This window comes from Myxocyprinus asiaticus, chromosome 28 (assembly GCF_019703515.2).
Source record: "Myxocyprinus asiaticus isolate MX2 ecotype Aquarium Trade chromosome 28, UBuf_Myxa_2, whole genome shotgun sequence".
Classification (NCBI taxonomy): Eukaryota; Metazoa; Chordata; class Actinopteri; order Cypriniformes; family Catostomidae; genus Myxocyprinus; species Myxocyprinus asiaticus.
This window is the reverse complement of record NC_059371.1, coordinates 2,957,459-2,985,013: the sequence shown is the minus strand read 5'-3', so window position 1 is coordinate 2,985,013 and position 27,555 is coordinate 2,957,459. Positions and strand designations below refer to the sequence as shown.

The 27,555-nt window shown below is 38.1% G+C and overlaps 1 protein-coding gene across 1 annotated transcript; it reads right to left on the bottom strand.

The window, feature by feature from the left end:
• Positions 1-16,427: 16,427 nt before the first annotated feature.
• On the bottom strand, positions 16,428-26,476 carry LOC127418933 (gastrula zinc finger protein XlCGF8.2DB-like). The gene is made up of 3 exons (XM_051659865.1): positions 26,430-26,476; positions 25,058-25,274; positions 16,428-19,438 (listed from the first exon to the last, which is right to left on the bottom strand). The coding sequence occupies exons 1-3, from the start codon at positions 26,460-26,462 to the stop codon at positions 18,582-18,584; spliced, it is 1,107 nt and encodes a 368-aa protein (XP_051515825.1). The 5' UTR covers positions 26,463-26,476; the 3' UTR covers positions 16,428-18,581.
• Positions 26,477-27,555: the final 1,079 nt, after the last annotated feature.

The following is a 27,555-nucleotide window of genomic DNA, read 5'->3' as shown; positions in this document are numbered from 1 at the left end:
GATGTTATTGTAAATTGGTATATGTCTCATCACTGTCACGACTGCTATGTTGATCGGAACTGCACCCAAGAATTTCGCACACCATTGCACTTGTGTATATGGCTGTGTGACAATAAAAGTGATTTGATTTGATTTGAATACTAATCTTGGATACTGTTTAGAGGGGATAGGGTGCAGATTAGGACACAGATTAAGTCTATATTTAGTTAATATCTTCCTCAACCTTTGATCTCTTATAGTGCTCAAATATTCTGCTGTCATGTGGTTTATTTTTAGTTCCAAATAGAAAAGCATTTTCTTTTGTGATGGTATGATATGTTTCCAATGGGCAATATAATGTTCTTTTTGCTGTTTTATTATTTGGTTGGGCAAGACTGTGTGTGTGTTGTTCTGTGATTGGCTCAGTTTGAGCACTAGCTGGGAGAAAGCACTGCGCTTTACATCAAGGCTATTCAACTGGCAGCCTGTGGGCCAAGTCTGGCCAGCCAATAATCTTTATCTGGCCCCACATCTGATTTTGATAAAACCGCTTTGCAGTCTGATTATCAGAGCACTCTCTGTGCTAAACTCAGTGGTGAGGTTAACAACACTCAGCGGTGCATGCAACAGCATTCATGGTCGTTAGTGAGCACATGTAACAAAGAAAAGAAATAGTTATGAATCTTGTCAAAATAGTTGATCATATGCTGTGTTCAATTCATATATGTTGTGTTTATTACCATGGGTGCACACAGAGGGATATGGGGACAACTACATGAAAGACCTGAGTATATTTGCTCAGATACGCCAGTTTCTCTTCTATTCTAAATCTGTCCCTCCGGACAAACTGTTTGAAAACGTTTTAATTCATGTTAATTTAAGATTACCTTTTTCGAAATGTAATTTCAGTTAACTTATTATTTGAGTTGTGTATGAACCGAGAAGTTTGTTAAAAAGCGTAATTTAATATGTTTGAGTCATCGTACACAAGGCGAGCACTTGGAAAGTGTATATACAGTGTATGTGTATTTAAATATGTCGTTTTGCAATAAATCTATGCAATTTTTTTAATGACATATTGGATGAAACTAGAGACTCCAGTCTTTTGACTCAAACAAATTTCAATGTGAAAAGTTAAGCTGGTTTCTTACCAGATGTAGTTTTGATGCTGTTTCTCTGAAAGACAAACTTAGCTGAGATTGGCACCATGTTTTTTTGTCACATGACTCGGTGCGCTGAAAGTTTAACCCCTTAACGACAGCCTAGATTCTCCTGAACTGAGATCAGGGTGGAGTCTTTAGTGAAAATAAAAAGTGATAAGGTGAAGTGCCACTGAACCTGCATACATACATATATATATCCTAAATTTGGTTCTATGTACAGTTCAGCAATGACAACTCTCGGAAAGATTTGGCATGTTAATGTAGGTATGACATATTGATAGGATATTGGCCTTGGCTGACTAGATCTGCTACGCTGCTGCAGAGAAATGAAATTTGCTTCTGCTAGAAAATACACACACATACAAAGTTAAGGCCTGAGTATACTTCAGTTGTCCGTGTTGCTGGTTGCTCCGCACACAGTATGCGTGACGCAAATTTCTTCCTCAGCACAGTCTGCATGGCCCAGATTTTCTCGACCATGTGCATTGTCTGCGCCTGTGCATGAGATTGGCTGTAGTAATATGTGGGTCCACTAGGAGGCAAAATGTACAGTTGGCTCATTGCTTTTGAGTAGTCAAAGAAGAGGGTGCACTACCAATAAAAACAACAAAGCAGTAGTAGTGGCAATAACAACAATGGTGAAACCGACTCTCAAAAGAGGTAGGTTAAGCTATTTTTGTTAAATTATGAAAATGTAAAGTGATTACAGTGACCTAATTAGTTATGCCAACACTCTGAGCAGGGTTCCCACGCGTCCTGGAAAACCTGGAATTTTGCAATGCAGTTTTCCAGTCATGAAAATGGGAAGAAAAATGCCTAAATGTCCTGGAAAATAAATATTTGTCCTGGAAAATATTTCAGTTAATAAAAAGGTTTGACTGTGTTGCTAGCAAGGTTTTAGTTACATGTACAAAAACATGGAACGATCAGGACTTTGAATAGGAATCAAATACATAAATTCATATAGTTTTGTCACTGCTGCCAGCTGTGCATTGTGAAACAACATCAACAGTTAAGGGCGTTTTCACAGAAGCAACCAATCGTGTGCTTGGCAGTCGTGGTCCAATTGAGGCAGATCGCTTGATTGGTTACAGCTATGTTCGGTCGGGTGCATGGCTACAGCAGCACCATGCACAGTGAGAAAAGGCACTCGTGAAACTTCTCATTCATAAACAAACTGAATGACCTAGTCCATTTAATGACCGACTGAATGAGGGGGCATGTTGTTCTTTTACTTCAGCATTGGCATGTGAGTCTACCTTGTTCATCAGGTAAATAAAAGAGCGGAAGAGCTATTAATGCGTAAAAGTGACTGATGTTTATACACACTGACGGGTATTACTTTCACATGACTCCTGTCAGCGCTGTCTATGAAGTGATGTGTCAGTGCAACCTCAGCACCAACTTTACACCAAAGTGTTTTTCACACGTTTTTGCCTCACAAATTATGTCTTTGAGAGTGCAAAGCAACAATAAACATATTAAAACTGTCCAAATTTATGAAGAGATATTGAGTGTCTCATAACTTATTTAATTATGATCATTTCCGAGTATCCATATGTCCCAGTTATTGAACTACAGTAATTACATTAAAAAATAAATAAAATAAAAAACACTAAGACCTAAACATAAACAAGTCCTTTTTTTAACTTTCTCGTAAATTCTCCCCTTCGTGACGCTTTCTGCAACGCTTGTCATGTGGAGGGCAAAGTGCCGCTTGGCACCTCGACTCAACTCGTGTGAAAAGCATTTTTCAATGACTAAAGGACATTATTTAAATTCAGAATTCTGATTATTAGGCTATTATTGTTGTCTTTTCTGATAAAAGTCAAGCTCAGCAGTTTAAATGCTGTAGGAAAATGATACAGTAGATCTTCTTTGTTCTTATAATGCTTAAACATTCAACTGAAATTCTACTGCAAATTTTAATAAAGGAGAAGGTTATTAATACTCATTAATATTATTAGACTGTCATTGTTGTCTTTTTGGATGAAAACTCATGTTTGGCAGTTCACAAACTGAATGGGAATTATAGATCTGCTTTGTTCTTATAATGCTTAAATACTATAAAGTCTCTTGGCAGATTTCAGTTGTGAACATCTCAAAATGATTCAATGACTCGTTCATAGCACATAAGATGCTTATTTGTCACCACCTAGTGACATCTCCAGAAGGGGTCACTGAACTAATCAGTTAATTAACTGAACTAATTTGTGAAACAAAAGCAAGCCACATCAAAATACCCTTTATTTTGCATCTAATTCTGCACAATTGTGCAGATTATTTTCTATTCTTAAATCATTAAAATAGCTTAAGTTAGTGCTTTTAGCTTATTCTTAAAAAAATAATAATAACCCCACAAAACATGTTTGTGGATCAGTGATTGTCTCACTTTTTTTCACCTCTCATAAGTTCGCATCCCTGTGAGTCATAAACTTTAGGCAATGAAGGCAGTCGGTTAAAACTGATTAAAAAAAATTAAAAAATCACATTGGGTTGGAAGCGTGGTGATTCAGCCTTAATACCTTGGGATGTGAATTATTTTTCAATAATTCAACAATCGGAGTCAGCTTATACTGCGGTTACCACATGTAGTATGCGGAAAAAAGAATCTAATCATAAAAATAGCATTAGCAATAAAACGCAGAATGTCGTGTAATATGACATATTTGGACGAAAATTAATGTTTGAATGTACAATTGATCAAATTAAAATTGTGATAAGTCCTAGTGTGATAAACTATAAAAGTATTTGATTTAATTGAATAAATAAATAATCTGCAAGTGATGCATGCTTCAAAATGAACGTGTAGAGCCGGCCGCGATGATCAACACGTGCGCTCTTGTGTTTTTGAGATGACAGATACAGAGAGCACTCTGATGTGCACAACATATACAGATTATGTATTTATTTAATTAAATCACAGCTTTACAGGGATTAATAATCAAACTGGGCCATGGAGCAAACTGCTTATCTGGAAGTGAGAAACGTCCATCAAAAACACACAGAAACGTCAAAATAAAAGCTTGATTTAAATGGACGCATGCGTTTTTGCTTAAATATTACACTTGTTGGGCGCATAAAATGTCCTGGAAATGTCCTGGAAAATTGTGACTTGAGAGGGAATCCTGTCCAAGGCATTGTTTAGTTTGCTAACTAGCTAGCTAGCTACCAACCAAGTTGATGTGCTGATTCTGTGCATTTCTGACTGACTCAATCAATCAGAATCTCTGGTCACTCTGAACTTGGAGTGCATTGCCTCTGAAACTCTCACCGCCGACATGGAGCAACCTCCCTCCCTGTCCTCACCATCCCCTTCATCTTCCAAGCCGTCGGAGTCATGGCATTCAGCGGCATCACCATCTTCGTCTCCGCCTGATTCAAAGAAGCAGAGGAAGGACCACTTGACGCTGGTGCAAGAAGTTATAATGGCTCGACTGGGCAAGTATGACGAGGATGGGGAAAATATCTACGAGGACATGTATTTTGGCAAGATGGTGTGGAGGATGCTCTCCATAATGTCACCAAAAAACAAAGCACATGCCCGCCTGGAGATTTCCCAGGTGCTTTTCAAGTGGCAGATGGAGTGCTACTTGTCCATGCAAACATAAACTTGTCTACGAGACATTGCGCAAACAAATTTGCTAATTTCTCAATGTGATCCATAAACCATAAACTGTTTCTGTCTGAGCACTCAGTACTTCATATTGCACATCATGTGTATAAAGAATCCACCTATGCAAAAACAATTGCACATTTTATTCACACTTAAATACAGCACCATAATTCTATCTTGCATAAACACTTATACATTTAAATATACTTAAAAATATATATTATAATTGTTATTGCTATCTATAACTTGCAATGCAAACATTTAAGTATTTTTCCTTTAACAGATTGACCTTATCGGCAATGTATATGTACACATTGTGTGTTCTGCATTTGTATTTTTTGTGTACATTTTTCTTCTTCTATGTTTACATGGACAGTATTCACTAAATTGCATGTGAATTCCCCAAACTGACAATTTATATGTATATACTTAATTTATATAAAAATTATTATCTATAACCTGCAATGCAATCACTTAAGTCACACTACTTTTTTTTCCTTAAACAGATTGTCCTTATTGGCAAGTCAAGTCATTTTTATTTGTATAGCACTTTTCACAACACACATCGTTTCAAAGCAGCTTAACAGAAAAATCATGCTCTAAAAGAAAATTAAACTGTAATATCTATAAATTCTTAGTCATCATTGTGTAGTTTAATTGAATATGATTGTAAATTGTGTATAAAAAAATAAATAATTAAATCATAATTGTATTTAGAACCCCAGTGAGCAAGCTGAAGGCGACTGTGGCAAGGAACACAAAACACTGTGGGGGCCAGTGTTTAAACAAAGATTTTGTATGAACTGTAAGATTAATGACTAATGTGTATATGTGTATATACAGTACATATATATACAGGTGCATCTCAATAAATTAGAATGTCGTGGAAAAGTTCATTTATTTCAGTAATTCAACTCAAATTGTGAAACTCGTGTATTAAATAAATTCAATGCACACAGACTGAAGTAGTTTAAGTCTTTGGTTCTTTTAATTGTGATGATTTTGGCTCACATTTAACAAAAACCCACCAATTCACTATCTCAAAAAATTAGAATACATCATAAGACCAATAAAAAAAAACATTTTTAGTGAATTGTTGGCCTTCTGGAAAGTATGTTCATTTACTGTATATGTACTCAATACTTGGTAGGGGCTCCTTTTGCTTTAATTACTGCCTCAATTCGGCGTGGCATGGAGGTGATCAATTTGTGGCACTGCTGAGGTGGTATGGAAGCCCAGGTTTCTTTGACAGTGGCCTTCAGCTCATCTGCATTTTTTGGTCTCTCGTTTCTCATTTTCCTCTTGACAATACCCCATAGATTCTCTATGGGGTTCAGGTCTGGTGAGTTTGCTGGCCAGTCAAGCACACCAACACCATGGTCATTTAACCAACTTTTGGTGCTTTTGGCAGTGTGGGCAGGTGCCAAATCCTGCTGGAAAATGAAATCAGCATCTTAAAAAGCTGGTCAGCAGAAGGAAGCATGAAGTGCTCCAAAATTTCTTGGTAAATGGGTGCAGTGACTTTGGTTTTCAAAAAACACAATGGACCAACACCAGCAGATGACATTGCACCCCAAATCATCACAGACTGTGGAAACTTAACAGTGGACTTCAAGCAACTTGGGCTATGATCTTCTCCACCCTTCCTCCAGACTCTAGGACCTTGGTTTCCAAATGAAATACAAAACTTGCTCTCATCTGAAAAGAGGACTTTGGACCACTGGGCAACAGTCCAGGTAAGACGCCTCTGACGTTGTCTGTGGTTCAGGAGTGGCTTAACAAGAGGAATACAACAACTGTAGCCAAATTCCTTGACACGTCTGTGTGTGGTGGCTCTTGATGCCTTGACCCCAGCCTCAGTCCATTCCTTGTGAAGTTCATCCAAATTCTTGAATCGATTTTGCTTGACAATCCTCATAAGGCTGCGGTTCTCTCGGTTGGTTGTGCATCTTTTTCTTCCACAATTTTCCTTCCACTCAACTTTCTGTTAACATGCTTGGATACAGCACTCTGTAAACAGCCAGCTTCTTTGGCAATGAATGTTTGTGGCTTACCCTCCTTGTGAAGGGTGTCAATGATTGTCTTCTGGACAACTGTCAGATCAGCAGTCTTCCCCATGATTGTGTAGCCTAGTGAACCAAACTGAGAGACCATTTTGAAGGCTCAGGAAACCTTTGCAGGTGTTTTGAGTTGATCAGCTGATTGGCATGTCACCATATTCTAATTTTTTGAGATAGTGAATTGGTGGGTTTTTGTTAAATGTGAGCCAAAATCATCACAATTAAAAGAACCAAAGACTTAAACTACTTCAGTCTGTGTACACTGAATTTATTTAATACACGAGTTTCACAATTTGAGTTGAATTACTGAAATAAATGAACTTTTCCACGACATTCTAATTTATTGAGATGCACCTGTATATATATATATATATATATATATATATATATATATATATATATATATATATATATATGTGTGTGTGTGTGTTTGTATGTATGTATATATACAGTTGTCCTCAAAAGTTTGCATACCCTTGGAGAATTGGTAATATATGTACCATTTTTAAAGAAAACATTAGTGAGCAGGCAAAACACATTTCTTTTATTTCTTATGGGATTCATATTCAACTGTAGGTTATAACAGAATTGTGTAGGGCTTTACTGGTTGTTTAAATCAGTGTTACTATCAGAAATAATTAATAATTATTTCTGTAGTTATTAATTAATATTTAAACTAATAAATTTAATCTAACTCATTGAAACCTCATATGGGGCTCCAGTAAATGTAGTGTGCTACGTTTAGGAGTAAGTTTGGTCATTAGCAGTAATCAATAATTATCAAAGATAATTATTAATTATTAAAATCAATAGAACATTGATGAGAATCAATGTTAGCTTTTTTTAATATCCTGTAAATCAACAATTATCAAAGATAATCGTTAATTGTTAACATCGATGAAACATTAATTAAAATTAACACTAGCTTATTGATCATTCAAATTCAATCATCATAGATAATTATCAATTATCAAAAATCAATAGCACATTAATAAGGATTAACATTGATGGGGCACCACCCTGGAATCAGGGACTAATAACCAAATAGTAAAACAGTCTCAATATTAGATCGTTTTCTTAGGAAAATCGACATCCGAAGAATATCGATTTTCGGGAAAAAAAACAATGAATGAAGGTTTGAATCCGAGCACTGACATCCCATCAGCATGACACAGGTGTATGCAAAACAAACCAAAACACTTCTTTGTAATATAAACAAAGTTTATTTATGCAGTAATATCAATTAATAATTAATACAATGCAGTCAATAAACTTCCGACTTACAACTACAAACTAAACAGTGATATGATTAGATATGGAAATAAAAATAATTCTATAACACATAGGGTGTGTGTGTGTGACAGTGTGTGTGTGACAGTGTGTGTGTAAGCAGGGACGCGCACAAAATAGCGGATGTGACTCTCATGGAGAGTATGTCACATGAGACTTCCGGCCAGGGAATATGACCACGAATGGGGGCGGAGATGGCGTCAACCATTTACCGCGTATATCCGCTTGTACAATAGCTTAGGGACAAAGCTGGGCTTTAGCATTTAAGCTATCTACGAGACAAAATGTGTGCCAGAATGTTTGTGAGGGGTCGCGTACCTGCGTGCGTGTGTGTGTGTGTGTGTGTGTGTGTGGTTAGTACGAGAGCGCAAAAGAGAGAGAAGTGACAGCCCTAAAGCCGATTTTGCGATCGTGGGAGAGAAAGCAGCTGTTTAGTTCATCGCTCAGAGACGCGGTGGACGGCTCGTAAACAGTCCCGCATTATTTGACTCTTTAATGGATGAACTCAGTTGCTGTCTCACCCGCGATGGCGAAATTGCACAACAATCCAATTTGGTTGGACCACAATACAGCAAAACAAATTAATACCCTGAGTATTAATAATGAGCGGACATGGCAGTCCGTAAACTGTACAAGCAAAAACCTTGAAACGCATGAATAACACACTATAATATTCTATCTCTGCCCAGACGTAAACCTCTTACTTGAATCGCATGAGGACACAGGTAGAATGTGTTTTCCTCCGTCCTTTAACTCTGAGCCGGTTCCTTGAGGCTCGGGTGATGACGGGAGGCCGTTTCCTCGCTCTGTCGGCGGGCGGTCTGGCTGTTGATTCTCGGCGGGCTGGCGGAGAACTCAGAAATGTCGACTTGATTGAAGATGGAAGAGAAATCTTTAATCTCTTCACTTCTGTAGGCAAACGGATGAAGATGCGAATTGCTCGGCGGTCTCCTTCGGATCCGTTAGAGTGTTCGGTTGAACACAGAGTAATCTCAACTCGTCCAGCGAGATGGAGATTGTATGGCCACAGTTTCAAGTCGGACATTACTTCCTTGTGCCACGAGGTTGCACCTGAGAGCAGCAAAGAGCTACGTCTATATTCGGTGAACAAAGTCGCTGGAAGTAACTCACGAAACATTTCAGAGGTATTTCAACTCCTGATGATGTCATGTTTGAGGGACGTTCTGTTGTGTGCCTCATCCAATAGGAGTTGAGAGTTCGATCCTTTAGTTAGCAAGGCTTCATGGATTTGTAGTCTGTTTTGGACTCCCTTTGTTTGATTTTGGCACGATTTTTATCAGGAAGATTTACGACTTGGTAGGTGGGGGCTTGAGTTAGGTTTTTACGACTGTATTAGGCCTGCCTTTGTCTTCTATCTGAATACATGAGGCACAACAATTGCACAATCATAAAACAAAACATGGCAACAAAGTAAAAAATGAAATGACCCCTGTTCAAAAGTCTGCATACCCTTAGTTCTTAATACTGTGTATTGCCCCCTTTAGCATCAATGACAGCGTGCAGTCTTTTGTAATAGTTGTCTATGAGGCACAAAATACTTTCAGGTGGTATAGCTGCCCATTCTTCTTGGTAAAATGCTTCCAGGTCATGCAAAGTCTTAGGTTGTCTTGCATGAACCGCACGTTTGAGATCTCCCCAGAGTGGCTCGATGATATTAAGGTCAGGAGACTGTGATGGCCACTCCAGAACCTTCACCTTTTTCTGCTGTAACCACTGGAGCGTCAACTTGGCCTTGTGCTTAGGGTCATTGTCATGCTGGAAAGTCCAAGAGCGTCCCATGTGCAGCTTTCGTGCAGAAGAATGCAAATTGTCTGCCAGTATTTTCTGTAAACATGCTGCATTCATCTTGCCATAAATTTTCACAAGATTCCCAGTGCCTTTAGAGCTCACACACCCCCAAAACATCAGTGAGCACCACCATGCTTCACAATGGGGATGGTATTCTTTTCACTATAGGCCTTGTTGACCCCTCTCCAAACATAGCACTTATGGTTGTGACCATAAAGCTCTATTTTGGTCTTGTCACTCCAAAGAAGCTGTGAGGCATGTCAAGGTGTTGTTGGCATATTGTAACCGGACTTTTTCGTGGCATTTGCACAGCAAAGGCTTCTTTCTGGCAACTCGACCATGCAACTCATTTTTGTTCAAGTATCGTCGTATCGGGCTCCTTGAAAAAACCACACCGTCTTTTTCCAGAGCAGCCTGTATTTCAGGTTACCTGTGGGCTTTTCTTTGTATCCTGAACAATTCTTCTGGCAGTTGTGGCTGAAATCTTTCTTGGTCTACCTGACCTTGGCTTGGTATCAAGAGATCCCCAAATTTTCCACTTCTTAATAAGTGATTGAACAGTACTGACTGGCTTTGGATATCTTTTTATATCCTTTTCCATCTTTATAAAGTTCCATTACCTTGTTATGCAGGTTTTTTGACAGTTCATTTCTGCTCCCCATGGTTCAGTATCTAGCCTGCTCAGTGCATCCATGTGAGAGCTAACAATCTCATTGACTATTAATACGCAGACACTAATTGCAATTTAAAAACATGGCTTAGAAACATAGATGAGTCTTTAGTCTAGACTTAAACTGAGTATGTCTGCATCCTGAACAGTGTTAGGGAGACTATGCCATAGTCTAGGAGCCAAATAGGAAAATGATCTACCGCCTTTTGTGGAATTTGGTATTCTAGGAACTATTAACAGGCCAGAATTTTGCGATCATAATGAGTGTGATGGCATGTAGCATGGTAGAAGGTCACTTAAGTACTGCGGAGCTAGACCATTCAAAGCTTTGTACTTAGTTAACAAAATTTTAAAATGAATACGAAATTTAACGGGTAGCCAATATAATGATGATAAAATGGGGCTAACATGATCATTTTTCTTGGTTCTAGTCAGCACTCTGGCTGCTGCATTTTGAACCAATTGAAGTTTATTTATTAAACTTGCAGGACATCCTCCCAGTAATGCATTACAATAATCTAGTCTTGAGGTCATGAACACATGAATTAATGTTTTGGCATTAGCAACCATGTAGCATTAGCATGTGTCATAATTTAGCAATGTTTCTGAGGTGGAAGAATGCTGTTCTATAAACATTGGAAATTAGATTTTCAAAGGACAGATTTTTTTAGCATATTATTTTACTTTTTTGACTTGTAAGGTAGATGAATGTGTTAAACTGGATGCCCTGAGGGCTATTCAGTGTTTCATAAATATTGCATATAAATAAATTGCAGGCGGGCACTTCCTGTCATTTTGCTGAGTCACACAGGAAGTGCCCACCTGCAATGTGTTCTATTCATTTTAAATACTTACTCCATGGGCGGTGCTCAGAAAGGTCCAAATATCCCAAAATTGACATATGCATATTGTCATGGTGTCCTCAGACAGTGTCCAGAGTTTCATGACCCTTTGACCTTTTTGACACAAGATTTGCCCCTCTAGGAATGGTGTCCAAAAATCCATTATGAAAATTGCATTAGTTAAAATGGCAAGTGGGATGTCAGTAAAGAGGGGTCAAAAGGTCTCAGGCTCTTGAAATTCTAGATCCTGGTAGTCCTGGGTGCCCCCCAATCGAGACCCCAAATATGAATGCTCTAGAGCACTTCTGAATGCTTTTTAACAGCTCTAGAAAATATGCTTCCCATCAATTGACTCTGCTTAGGCCCAAGACTCTGTCTGACTCTAAGAGCAAGAAAGCTGTGTGAGAGCAGTTTTTAAAAAAAAAAAAAGCGAGGCTACACCTGGGAGCAGCAGGGCTGCAACTAGATGCAGTGAATACCGTCGCTGGAAGCAAGGCTTAGGAGGAATCTCCGGGGTTTTATACTCTCAATGACATCATGGTTTAGGGACGCATTCTGTCATGTGTTTCATCCAATAGCGAGTGGTGGTGGTGTAGTGGGCTAAAGCACATAACTTGTAATCTGGTTTGGTCCCCAAAGCCACCACCACTGTGTCCTTGAGCAAAGGCACTTAACTCCAGGTTGCTCCGGGGGGATTGTCCCTGTAATAAATGCACTGTAAGTCGCTTTGGATAAAAGCGTCTGCCAAATGCATAAATGTAAATGCAATAGGAATTGAGAGTTAGATCCTTCAGAATTTCATACCTAGGTGTAAAGTGAACAAGGGTTAATGGGATCTGTAGTCTGTTTTGACTCCCTTTTTTATTTTGCGCAGTTTTTTTATGTGTTATCAGGCTTTGAGTGTTCCTACAGGCCTCAGTCAGGCTTTATATCTGTGTGTAGGACTGCTTTTGTCTCCTATCTGAGCACGATGCCCAACATTACCCCCTTTGGTCTGAAGAGTTGGTTGTTGTCCAGCATCTTTAGAGCAACTGAAGGGCCGAACAGTTCCTGTAGGTTCACAGTAACCAGTAACCGGGTTACGCCGTCCGTGTCTTCCTGATAGAAAAGAAAATGGTTGCACAGTCCATATAGTTCATAGAGTTCACAGAGGCTTTATCATCTGAGCAGAGACTGAGGCACATCTGGGCATAGAAATTCTAGCTAAATCTAAAACTACAGTCATCACACATAAAGACAAACAGATCTGCATCGCCGGGTCTTCTTCCCAGGTGCAGAGTCTGTGGGCAGGTCTGCGGGTCTTCTCGCCTTTCTTTTGCATGCCGACGGTTGATTGCGTTTACCTCAATTTTGGGTAATTGGAAGCCACTCGTCTCTTGAACTCCCAGGACGTGCCCTGTTCCACGCCTAGCTTGGCTAGGAGGTTGGCTTTGTCATTACCGTCTTTGTCAAGACCGGAGGTTTGGGAATGACCTTTGAACTTTTTCCAGTACACTGTCATTCCCAAATCGGTCAGATGCCAGGTAGAGTTCCGAGTGCTTGACTTCATTGTTTCTCGTGTTCCTCATGCTGTTCTCTTTCCATGTGGGAAAGTGAGAAGTAAAAATGACGAGCATAGTTTGAGTCAGAACAGATCATCAGTTGCTCAGCAGTCAACTTAGCAGCTTGCTGGAGTGTAATGAGCACTGCTGCAATCTCCACATACTGGCATGTCTTGTTGCCCAGTCGGAGTTGTTTGGTTCGTCGACGTTGTGGTTGAACCAAACAATAGCGGCTCCTGCCCGAGTCTAACTTTCATGGTGGAATGAGCAGCCATCCCTGTAGACCCTTGGGAGGTCTGCGCAGGTATTCTCATCATAGTAATAATGATTTGCCGGGAGTAGTGGAGTGGTGACAAGTAAGGATTCTGGGCTTGGATGCCCTTCACAGTCACAGTGTTGGCATTCAGCCAGGCACTGGCCCAAGGCCATTTTATGGTTCTGGGCATACTTGACCTCAATGTCATAGCCTTGCATTGCCATCATCCAAGTGGCAATGCGGCTGTTGGATACCTGCACCTCCCTCAGCCGTTGGCTGTTCAGGAAGGTGACAGGTTGGTGACAAGTCTCAATGACTGTCTTCTGACCACCAATGTAGCTACGGAAGGGTTCCACAGCCCATACAGTGGCCAGGAGGACCTTCTCGCAGTCATAGAACTTAATCTCAACAACACTTAGAGGTCAGCTTGCGTAGTCAATGACACATTTGTCTGTGTCTTGTTTCTGTGTCAAGGAGGCACTGAGACAGTGGGACGAGAAGCTTGCCTTGAGGTGGAACTATTTATCCTTGTCTGGGTAGGCCAGACAGGGTACAGAGCTGAGCTTGTCTTTCATCTGGCAGAAAGACATGGGTTCCTGGGGCTCTCCCCACTTGAATGTTTTGTCTTTACGGAGTAGTTCTGTGAGGGGTCTGGCTATCTCCGCATAGTCCTCGATGAACAGTCGGGAGTAGTTGCAGACACCTTGGAAGCTTCTGAGTTCTGACAATCCTGTTAGAGCTTTGATGTCACGGATCACTCAAACTCTCCCAGTTTGGGGTTCTGATGCCATCTGCACTCACTGTTAGATCCACATACTCAAACTTGGTGTGGTACCACTGGCCCTTGGCTAGTGCAAGTTTGGCTCCAGCGGTGGAGAGTTGGTTAAGTGCATGTCAGATCTCGGTCAAGTGTTCCTCAAAGGTCTGGTTCCTCATGAGGATGTCGTCCACGTAGATGAGGTTACCACGGGCAGCAGCATCACTCATGGCCTTATGGAGGAAGATATACTGAGCTGGGGAGTTCGAATATCCAAATAGACAACGGTTCCAGGTGTACTGGCAGTTACCCAGTACCATCTTGTACTGGTCAGCTGGGTCAGCTCTCATTGTCCAGAAGCCATTGGCTATGTCCACATTAGAGAAGAAGCGGGCCCCTTTGACCTTGGCCAGTTCTTGGTCCAAATGGATCATGGACCAGCAGGAAAGTGGTATCTGCTTATTCAGAGGGTGATAGTCAATGGTGAGACACCACTTGCCGGTCGGCTTTAACACTGGCCAAAGTTGTAGTTTAAGTTGCATTCCTGAATGATTAGCTTTTGCAAAAGCTTGTCGAGGAGCCCTTGGATTTTGGAGGGGGATTTTGTACTGGCGTACAAATGTGGGTGGTGCATTTGGATCAGTGGGAATGCAAACGGTGTGGAGGTTGGTGTCATGGGAATCTCTCAAGAAGATCAGCTGGAAATTATGAATGAGTTTCTGAAGCATGTTTCTCTGCCCTCAAATCATCTGAACAAGGCAAAGTTGAAAAATCTCCTTCTTGCTCCACACAATCCCCACCTGTTCAGCTTTGTAACACTTCAGAAAGTAGACATTGCTGGTAATATTGCTGTTCCATTTCATTTGATTCTCCATTTTCATTTTCCCTACAGTGGTACAGGCTATCTGGGCTGGGAAAAACAGAGGGTTTTGTGGGGCAAGATAGGGCCATAAATATATTTTCAGAGAATACAAAGGATCATCTTAGACCTAGAAAAGAGTTGGAAAGTGAGGTAGGCTACTGGGTATCTCTGGGTTTTCTCTGAATAGAACTTTATTACATAATTTTTTTTCATATGTTTTTATAGATAATAAATGCCTTCCTCACAAGCTTGGTGAGGCAGTATAGTACAGACACCAGAAGGGGTTATGTCATAAACTCATACACAATGACTGCCATATGGAAAGGGAAGCACAAAGGCCTGAGAAATGTAAGCAACTTACACTGCTTTATTGACCATGTAGAAAGCAAGGGTCTATTGCTTTTAGCAGTCACCTTATGGCATTCTTGCTGTTGGATCCAATGGATTACAACATCTTAATTGCAGCCACTGGACACTCATTGTAAGTGGCACAGGATATCCTGAGATCCTGTAAGTGTGTTCCTTACACTTGTGTTGCACTGTCAAGGTCATTTATCCGAAGGAGAGAAGATGCCTCTATGTAGACCCATTTGGGGCCAATTTAGTGGCAATGCTGAAATGCAGAGATGTAACCTGGTGAGTTTTTTTTTTTTTTTTTTTTGTGAGTTGAAATTAACTATTAAGAATGCTATTTGTGGAGCTTTCATGAGACAGAGAGGTGTCAACAATTCATGGTGGACATCTGGAACAACTGAGCATCCACATCAACAGGATAGTACATCTTGTGGGGCTATGGTGTGCAAAGTAAGTTTATCAGCAATCTTTAGGCATTTTAGGTGTGCTTTATATCCTTAAAATATTTTCCTCCTAAAACAGCTTGCTGTAAGCAACCTTATGGAGGAGGCAGCAATTTCTGACACAGTTGACCAGGGTGTAAAGGCTATTCGGATGGGCATAGCCAGAAGGCTCATCAATGACACTTGTATGCTTTTGATAAATGTTTGCCTTCATTATGACGATATGGGTAATGTCAATTAATTCAATTGTTAATTTCATACTCAATTCAATTCTTAATTTTTATACTTAGATGACCTGTCCGAGCTCTGTAGGGTTTGTGGTGAACAATCTATATGTGAGCAGTGGGTAAGTTAAAGTGAGAATGGGGAAGTATCCATATTTATGTCTGAATATATTAATAGAAAACCCTTTTCCTCAAATACTTGTTTCCCTCCCCAGATTGGATGTAGCGCTAGTGAACTGTGCTTTAACTGGCAGTGAGCTGGCCAGCCACCTGCGGATCAGGATTTCTATTGCCCTGCCTGCAGCTGTGTTTTTAAATTGTTCCACCATGCAAGAATAAAATTGCCAGTGAAATGGGTCACATCTGTGTGCAGTCTTTTTGTATGTGTTCAGTTGGTTCACCCAGGAAAAGAACAGTTCTGTGGTAAAAGAGCTGACTAAAATGGTTTCAACAGATTATCATGTTGCCTATTTAATAGTTTTCAGTGCTAAGAGGCTGCAAGGTAAAGTGGTAGATGACATGTCACAAAACTATTCCATAGAATAACTGAATATGGCATGGTATTTTGGATTGCCTTTATTTGAGCAAGACCTTTTTGACGGGGTTGTAAACTGTCATTGATACTGACATCTCCTTTTAAAGTTTGAAAACAAATGTATAGTCTGAATGTTCAGCAGTCTGGTACAAATGGTTACAGTGTTAGCCACATTAACAATGCATACCAACATAATCTCATCAAATGTTAAAAATGACTGTGTAGGAAACTGTTTGACAATGGATAATTTTGGCTATTTGTTTTTCTGATCTTATGATTTTGACCTACAGTACTGTAATGTCACTACTGAGACCCAAGCCTACTGAGCATGTCTACACTAATAATAACAAACAAACTCAGTGGGGATTTATTCATTTGGGCAGTTTGTTCATTCAATTACTGATTGATTTTTGATGTTGCATAATATTTGGGAGCAGCATTAGCAAATGACTTTCAGATTTCATACAATGTCATAATCTGACAAGACCATCAGCTTGTAAACGTGAGGCACAAGTTAACATGATCACATTGCTGGATGCACACCATTATACACCAAATAAAGAAACCGGATTTTAATACAAAGATCCTCCCATTGACTATAGCCACCGCGTAGCTCAAGTTAAAAACACATTGTAAAGTAGCGCTGCCACTGATCACATTGCCGATGGCAGAGATAGATTCTCATATTATATATTTTTTTTTTTTTATCTAGCATATTTCTGCCATTTGAGCTAATCATACCACTTATTTTCATCCCAACATCATGTAGTAGGAAAGTGTAAATTCAATGGACAGCGAAATATTGAGACCTGTTGGGAGCATGATTTTCTTAATTGACAAATCTGCAGTAGTACACATCCAAGTTTGTGCTACTAGATAGGGTTTTCAAATGAAAACATAGTGTGGACATGGCCTCAGATCATTTTGCTCATTTGGAAGTATATCCATCGCTGTCTTTTTTGGAATTTCAGAATATTTGCTTGACAGCATTGAATCTGAAGAGAACATTTGCTCTCTGTGATCGCTTGGGCTTGGGCAACACTTTTTGTTTTAAGTCTCAGTAAACTACTTGATTGGCTGAAACTCCTCACACATGAAAAACAGTGCAATGGTTTCCTTCTTTCATGTTTTTTCAATTTATTTGTCGATTATTTCCCTTGATAATGAAGTTGTGATTATTAATTTCAATTATTATAATACACATTAAAAACACATTTTGTTGAGGACTACTGTATGCCATATTCAGGTGAGATATTAAACCTGCATCAGACTGTGCTAAACTCTCTCTTTAGGACTATTTCTTATAGTCAAACGGAATCTGTGTGTGAAGAATTCCGCAGATTTGGGACACACATCATCCACAAATTTCTACTTAATCCCTCTACACAATATGGAATGCATATGTTTAATAAATATTTTAGCTTATTTGAAGATATCTTCAGCAGCCATTAATACTGTTGTAGTCTCAACTCAGTTTTACAATGTTTAATCCATTCTGCAAAATTTCATAGATTTTCCAACAAAATCAGCACAGGAAAATGGCAAAAACAAAAAACAGATTGTGTCTGGGCTTAGACTTATCTTAACACTCTGATTCATCATTGAATTCATGCTCTCAACGGACATGTCTTCGATTGGTTACAATGCTCAATGTTGCAAAGAAAATACACACTGTAAATAGAACATTTTAACAAAAATTTTAACTTTTTTGTTTTGTTTTAAAACTATGTAAAATAATAATAACAAAATATTTCAGTTAACTATTTAATAAAGATGTAAACAATTTTCTATTTAAACAGTAAATAAAAATAGAAACATGACTGGAGAACACCTAAAGGGAATTCTGTTATTGACACTTAATGACGGTAGCCATAAATATAATCTCAAATATTTTTCCAATTCATTGTTTAGCCCTATACCATAGTGTACTTGTAAGGTTTCTCTCCAGTATTAATTCTTTGCTACACTTTCAAGTTGCTGGCTAAAACAATGGTCTTCCCACATTCAACATACATATTAGTCCCCACACCAGTATGCATTCTCTGGTGTTCTATAAAACAGTACAGCAGTGCAAAAAGAGCACACGTAATTCTCATTTTCATTCATTTTCATGTGCACCATTAGGAATATTGTCAAAACATTTTTTTTATATAATATGTATATATATATAATCTCACCAATCAGTTATATGTCCTAACAGAGTGACAACAGAGATGATGAGTCAGAGTGTGTGCCCGTGTGAAACTCTTCCCACACTGATGGCATGTGAAAGGCCTTTCTCCAGTGTGAATTCTCATGTGATCATTAAGATATGATTTACATCTGAAACTCTGTTCACAATTAACACATTTGTAAGGCCTCTCTCCAGTGTGAATTCTTATATGATCACTGAGAGGTCCTTTATTTCTGAAACTCTTTCCACACTGATGGCATGTGTAAGGTCTTTCTCCAGTGTGAATTCTCACATGACAATTAAGAGATCCCTTAGATTTGAAGCTCTGTCCACACAGAACACATATGTAAGGCCTCTCTCCCGTGTGAATCCTCATGTGATCATTAAGGTGTCTTTTATTTATGAATCTCTTACCACACTGAAGGCATGAGAAAGGCTTCTGTCCAGTGTGAATTTTTATATGCTCAGTGAGATGTCCTTTAGTTTTGAAACTCTGTCCACACTGATGGCATGTGTAAGGCCTCTCTCCAGTGTGAATTCTCATGTGATCATTAAGACATCCTTTACGTCTGAAACTCTGTCCACACTCAACACATAAGTAAGGCCTTTCTCCAGTGTGAATTTTAATGTGATCATTAAGATGTCCTTTACGTTTGAAACTCTGTCCACAGTGGACACATGTGTAAGGCCTCTTTCCAGTGCGAGTTCTCATGTGATCATTAAGGTGTCCTTTATAAATGAAACTCTTCCCACTCTGAGGGCATGATAAAGCTTTTTTTCCAGTTATGTAATGATGAGGTTCCTGATACTGATGATTCTCCTCTTCATTCAGTTCCTGAATTTCCTTTTTCACATCCACTAGGTCTAAAAATAAACATAGTAAATTGTAAAAATATAAAAAGCAAGTGATCTCTGGTTTTCTTAAAAAGTCAGTAGATATCTGCTTTTCAAAACCATGACCATTTAGATTATTCATTGTCTCTTTATCTTGTTTTATTTACATGTTAAATGTATGTTTTTAGAAAAAGTCAATGGAATTGCAGCACAGGTACAGTCAGAAATGCATCATTCACTCTGGGCGTGGTTTAGCATGGAGGAAAGAAAAGCCCTGTTACCAAAGTTACTTATTCATTCCTATGAGAAAAACAGGGAGAAATATCCAATAGGTATGACTATTTTAAAGGAACAGTTCCAGGGTATGAAATTAGCACCCGGAAAATGCAGGTGTTTCATTCGCAGTGGTGGGTAACTATACTCATCTACCCGTCACTGTTGTGGGCAACCTGTACGATATCTTAGAGTAACAAATAAAAACAAATGCCGTTAGACATAAAGACACGTTTGAAGAAGCAGACTTGATTATATTCTGAAGAACAGATGAAAGAATAGCCATCAATGTGCATGTGTAATTCGCCGTGTGATTAGAGGTTTATTGGTGCTCGCGCTGTGTCTAGCAGAACACGTTCATTTGACGAGTTCTCACTATTTCTTCTGTCGGTTTTCTGGGAACAATTTGCAAGAATAGTGTCGTATATGAGAAAGCTGCATATGATCTCAGACCACCTTAGGATGCAACAGCATTGGGACTACAAGTGAATTGTCATATATGTCATAATTCAGTACAACCTCAGAAATGCTTCTTGAACACGAAGTTTCTCTTCTGTGCTCGTCTACTCTTTTGAAAGTGGAGATTTATAAAAGGAGTTTTTATTTATCTGTTTCTCACCCACACCTGTCATATCACTTCTGAAGATATGGATTTAACCACTTGAGTTGTATGGATTACTTTATGCTGAATTTATTTGCTTTTTGAGCTTTAAAGTTTTGGACACTGTTGACTTGTATTGTATCTACACAGCTGAGATACTCTTCTAAAAATCTTAATTTGTGTTCTGCAGAAGAAAGTCATACACATCTGGGATGGCATGACGGTGATTAAATGATGAGAGAATTTTCATTTTTGGGTAAACTATACATTTAACACACAAAAAGCATGACGAAAAGCTGTTTTGTAGTTTCTTGCACTTCAGACAAAGCCAAAAAATCCAGACCTGAAGTTTAGCACCAATTTTTTGACAACAAATAAAAAGTCAAAATAAGATGCTGTGGCTGCAGTCTGGATCAAAGTCCCTTTCAAGGCAAGTCAGTCCACCTGGACGCCATTTAAGGAATGCTCCCGGACAGCTATTTTCTATGGATACAAGCAGCATAACAGTACAGCTCCTATCTATTTGAATGGGGAAAAGGCAGAAATCTCTAAAACGGTAGGAAATATAAAGCTGAGTATCATTAGCATAACAGTGAAAACTTATAAAGAAATAAAATAAAATAAAAAAGCAGGGGACCTAATACTGAGCCCTGCGGCACTCCATACTTCTATCTAAAATGTCCTTGTGTACACAAAAAAGTGGTAGATAGGACCTAAACCACGCTAATGTCTGTCCACATATGCCAACATAATTCTCAAGCCTATCCAAAAGAATGTCATGTTTTATGGTATCAAATGCAGCACTAAGATCTAATAGCACTAGAAGAGAGATGCGGCCACGGTCTGATGATTTGTGATTTGTAACTCTGATAAATAGAGCCTCTGCTCGATGGGGCACAAAAAGAAAAGTTAGGAGGACACTACTTTTTCTAATATTTTAGACATAATTGATTAGATTTGACATTTGTCTATAATAAACCAATTCTCCAGAATCAAGCTGTGGTTTATTGTTGTCAAACTAAAATTTGAAATTTGAATATTCGTCGAATTTAAGATTAAAATGGACATTCAAATGCTAAAATGTGCATTCAAACTTTGGATGTGTGTCAGGCACTGATGATGACTTATGGGTCAGACCGATTGCATTCTTGAGCTAAAATAAACTGCAGCTGTAGATGCGATTTAAATGTTGAATTTCCTAAATTGACAGTCTAAATAAAATAGTCAAAAATGTCTGTCTAGTGCATGCTTATGGATGCGGAGTAAACGGCCCTTGGGTGGAGGTCTTTGGCCATTGTGTCTTGCTCTCTTATCAGTGTCTCACTGTATTAGGTGTCAGGTAACTTAGTCTTGTTAGAGTCACGCATACAAATGGATGAGAATCTGCATCATGGTGAAAAGAAAATGCAAAGCGGTACGAGAAACTCGAAAGCTTATCAGATATGTGTGTATGTGGGTGAAATATCTGAACACCGGCAAATAGGACTTCAAGGATCACCATGACAAATGCCCCACCGCAGTGGTAAAGTGCCACCGGTGGTGATGTGCACGTAAATGTATCAGCTGCTAAGACCTTGCGAAAATCTGAATAAATAAAATATGCACTCCTTTATTTTAAGCATCTTTTAAGCATTAAAGATAGTAATAATATTTGTTAATGTTAGGCCTAATAAAAGTTCATTTAAATGAGATCTACGGTATAGAAGAAAATAAATTATTGCTAAATTACTGCTTAAATTATTGGTCTATGTACAGTAAATAATATGACATATCCAATATTCAAACTTATTAACAGCCGATTTAAATTAACCAAGTTACTGAGTTCAGTAAATGCTGTGGTGGCGAGACAGGTGACCATTCATCCCTCTAGATCTTCAATGGTGATCTTGTTCATGTGAGATCATCATTAGATCATATTTGGCCTCAGCGGTTGCACTTTGGAAATTAAAAACAGCCATTTGCAAAGTTTGTGCGAATCGTGATTTTTTTTATTTTTTTTTACATCTTATAGCAACTGTGTGGAAAATGGGTCTGACGTGACAATGACGGTGATGCATGAGATATGCCATGCCATATTCTTTATGTTGGCTACACCTGCAAAACAAGCTTAGAACAGTTAAGATGAATTAAATGTATTACTGTTTTATACAGATCAAATTCACATTGACCTGCTTAACATGCCAAACAGTTAATCAGTTTTTAACTGCACGCAGAAATCAATTAATGCAACAAACTCTCCCATTACAATGACTTCTGTCAGTCACTGCAGGTTTATACTGTTTGAGACCCGCAGTTCAGCACAAGCTCACTGACGCTCCAAACGGATTTCTGCACTCTTACGAATGCTCTCATTAAAACATTCTACTTAGTATAAATCAATTATAATGCCTTCATTAGAATGGAAGAGTTTTAGTTGTCACGTTGCTCATTTGCGGTGTATTCACCATCCAAGTTGCAAGCGAGCTGAGCAACATGCAATGAATCCAAAATCATTCCAAAGTGCTTTTCGCTTTTGTTCTATAGCTTCTTTTCGAGTATCAGGTGACGTTTCTTCAGTATTAATTTTCGTGTGCCACCGCAAACAGGTGAAACACCACGCATCTGGGCATCAGATTGTTTAAAACATGCGCATTGGCATCAGTTCTCATTACTGATAGAACAGGGGACTATTTTAAGCATCTCTGATTAGCCATTGCCATTTCATTGCTAAACTGGCATGTCTGTGATTGGTTAGAATACTCAACCGCTGCAAAAACACACTGTTAAAATAAACTACTGCCACAACAGGAACAGACTTAAATGGAACGCTGTAATCGTCAGATTTCACGATTACATAATCGTGGCAGCGATAATCGTAATTGCAATTAGTTTTTCGATTAATTTTGCAGCCCTATTCTATATTAGTTTCCATCACTATATTGTTAATTTGGGCTCCACTGTTGTCTGTAGTATGTACATTGTGTTTGTAGTTAATTTTTTGGTTTGCTTGTTTTTAGACACTTTTTATTTGAGAATTGGCAGAAAGCACTATATAAAGTAAACGTTGTTATTATTGTCATTATTAGTGATACGAATTTAACTGCATAACACAGTTTATGTGTTGTCAACATGGTAGCACCCATGAGGGGGCGACCCTCTCAATGTAAAATTAATCAGCTTTTATTGAGCTACTGACATGACTGGAAGTCTAATCTAATGTGAATGTACATAATTTTAAACATATTTTAAAAATGCTATTCATGTCTTTGCGTAAAACTTTTTTTTTTTTTTTTTTTTAGCAAAAGCTTAGTGCACCTTTAAAAAAGACTTTCGTAAATCTCACTTGATCTTTACATCTGGTCAAACCTCAACTTTTTTTCTCATGCTGATATTGAACTAAAGTCAGTGTCCCTGCAGAAATCAATGACATAGCACTTTTGTAAAAGAGCTTTAAGCACTTCTGAAACTGTGAGAAACTTTAGTTTGTGACTCTTGTGTGATGTAAAACCATTTTTCTTGGAAACATACACTGGCAGCCAAAAGTTTGGAATAAATGTACAGATTTTGCTGTCACGGATGGAAATTGGTACTTTAATTCACCAAAGTGGCATTCAGCTGATCACAAAGTATAGTCAGGACATTAATGATGTAAAAAACAGCTCCATCACTATTTGAAAAAAGTCATTTTTGATCAAATCTAGACAGGCCCCATTTCCAGCAGCCATTACTCCAACACCTTATCCTTGAGTAATCATGCTAAATTGATCATTTGATACAAGAAAATCACTTGACATTATATCAAACACAGATGAAAGCTATTTGGTTCGGTAAATGAAGCTTAACATTGTCTTTGTGTTTGTTTTTGAGTTGCCAGAGTATGCAATAGACTGGCATGTCTTAAGGTCAATATTAGGTCAAAAATGGCAAAAAATAAACAGCTTTCTCTAGAAACTCATCAGTCAATCATTGTTTTGAGGAATGAAAAACAATCTTCAAAAAACTGAAGATTTCATACAAAGGTGTACACTACAGTCTTCAAAGACAAAGGACAACTGGCTCTAACAAGGACAGAAAGAGATGTGGAAGGCCAGATGTACAACTAGACAAGAGGATAAATACATCAGAGTCTCTAGTTTGAGAAATAGACACCTCACATGTCCTCAGCTGACAGCTTCATTGAATTCTACCCGCTCAATGCCAGTTTCATGTACAACAGTAAAGAGAAGACTCAGGGGTGCAGGCCTTATGGGAAGAATTGCAAAGAAAAAGCCACTTTTAAAACAGAAAAACAAAAAGAAAAGGTTAGAGTGGGCAAAGAAACAGACATTGGACAACAGATAATTGGAAAAGAGTGTTATGGATCTTAACCCCATTGAGCTTTTGTGGGATCAGCTAGACTGTAAGGTGTGTGAGAAGTGCCCGACAAGACAGTCACATCTATGGCGAGTGCTACAGGAAGTGTGGGGTGAAATGTCACCTGAGTATCTGGACAAACTGACCGCTAGAATGTCAAGGATCTGCAAAGCTGTCATTGCTGCACATGGAGGATTTTTTATTAGAACACTTTGTAGTTGTTTAAGTTCTGAATTTTTTTTTAAATTGTAATAGTAATTTCTCACATTATTAATGTCCTGACTATACATTGTGATCAGTTGAATGCCACTTTGGTGAATAAAAGTACCAATTTCTTTCCATAAGAGCAAAATCTGTACATTATTCCAAACTTTTGGCTGCCAGTGTACATGACAGTCGAATGTCATGAAAATAAAAAAACAACATTAAAGGAAGAAACATACCAGAAGGAATAAATTCATCACTATCTTCATTGCTCTGTTCTCCCTCTGCATTGGTTTCTCTTCTTGTGTCTATCAGATTTCTGCAGTCCTCCAGCTTCACTGAGGACATCTTCAATGGTATCTGCAGCATCTGCTGTTCTCCACCATTACAGACAGAAGCCAGACACTCTCTGGAGGTTTTATCAATAGAGCCGTGGAGAGATAGACCAGATTCATCCTGGAAAATGCCAAAAATAAATTAAGTACAATTAAAATTTAAGTACACAATGATCAGTGCTACATTCAGATGTATCCATGCAACAGTAAATGTGTAATGTATGGATATAATAATAATCACATGTAATGTGAATATACTGCATATATTTTGTGTTTACATCCAATTGTTGGTCAATACAAAACACACACTAGACATGTTATCAGATGATGCACTCCAGATTTGATTTTCATTGCAGAAAAAAGTCATGTCTCAAGATAAAACATGTAAACATCTTTACAAAGATACATTTAGAAAGTAAAATTGCCACAAGCTGAAAAGACTTGTTTTCAGAGAATACATAATAAAATAATGTATTATAATTAACTTTTTTTTTTCCTAACAGGAATTTAATCATTCAGGCGAAGCTTCTCGAACAGACTGATTAAAATCACATACAAACCATAAAGGTTAGGGTTAACCTTGACGCTGAAATTGATTATTTCAAAATAAACCATTAGAGGTGTTCATGTTGAGGCTTGAAGAGCGTGGACTGACATTTTCACTTCCACATGTTGAGGAAACTCATGAATATTCGTATGCTGCCAGTGCAACCGATAATCTCAGACACAACTCGGCGAAATATCAGTCTGCAGCTTATCCTCGATGCGCACCTGACCAAATCAGAATCGACTATCCAATCCAAGAAAGCCTTGTGACAAATAAATACAAACGTCTTCAAATGGAGTTTGTTTTTAATTTCATTTTCCTCACACCAGAAATATCTTCAGATATTATAACCGCTTATATATTATATAATATCGCCTACATTTAACACATTTACATCCCGCAGCTGGATTAAATACACTCATAAAACAGATTTAAATATAATATTCACTGATTTCTGTGTCTTGTGAAACTGAATATTTTTAAGCGTCCGAGTCAATGACATGCGTGGAAATTAACATATGTAATTAAACACTGAGGAGAGCACACATACATTCTCCTCCCCCTTCACAACTACTTTAATTCATGTTTCACGTTTGCAGTTTACATAAACCATAATTGTCACATATTTCAACAGTGCGTCTTTAATTATTTGGATTATGATGAATATATTAATAAATAAAGATTAAATAACAAAACGGCAAGCGAAATGAGAAGCACCATTAAACGTACCGGCTGAGTGTTCAAACAATTTTCCGTCGTCATTCTTCTTCTTCTGAAGTTTTATGGTGGTTGGCATATAACGAAAGGTGCTTTACCGCCACTAACTGGTAAGGAGTGTTGGTCGGGATCAAAAAATTCCATTCTTTATGCAAGTATATACATATACTCAGGGCTGGGAGGGTTACTTTTTAAATGTATTCCACTACAGATTACAGAATACACGCTGTAAAATGTAATTTGTAACGTATTCCGTTAGATTACTCAAGCTCAGTAACATATTCTAAATACTTTGGATTTCTTCTTCAGCACTGGTAGATTTTTTTCACTTGTTTTGACTATAAAAGCTCTGCCAGTACAGTAAGACAAAATACACATGTTAAAAATACATTTTCTGAAAAATCAAAATATCTTATGCAGTGTTGTTTCTAAAACAAGATTAATCAAATTGATCTTGTTTTAAGGATTTATAGATATTTTTTACAGGAAAACAATACAAAAAAAAAAAAAATATTATCATGAATACGATTTTTGCCCTAATATCAAAGATCTTACTAGAAAAAAAGAAATTATGATCTAACATGAATTTTCTTGATAAAAAAATATGATCGTGTCTGGTAACATGTCATGTAAAATGGCTAGAAATAGCATTTTAGCTTAGCGTAAAGCTGACAATTTACACAAGGTTTATTTCTATTTCTTCTGCTCCAAACTTACTTCAAACTTACTTCTCTGTCTGCTCGTATGAATGTAACACATCATAAGAAAGTGTTTCACCGCTGTTCAAATGCACTTTGGATCACATCATTTATATGTATAAATGTTTTCCATCTGAAAGGACTAAATATTAAATGAAACAAATGACAATAAAATGCAAAGTAATCTCTTCAGTAATCAAAATACTTTTTGAATGTAACTGTATTCTAATTACTAATGATTTAAATTGTAACTGTAGTGGAATACAGTTACTTATATTTTGTATTTTAAATACGTATTCCCGTTACATGTATTTCATTACTCCCCAACCCTGCATATATTGTACAGTATACACTGTACACACACATACCCATATACTTTCTCACAAACTAAACACTATATTCTTATTTAATTCCATTGCTTTCAAATATTTTATTAAAAA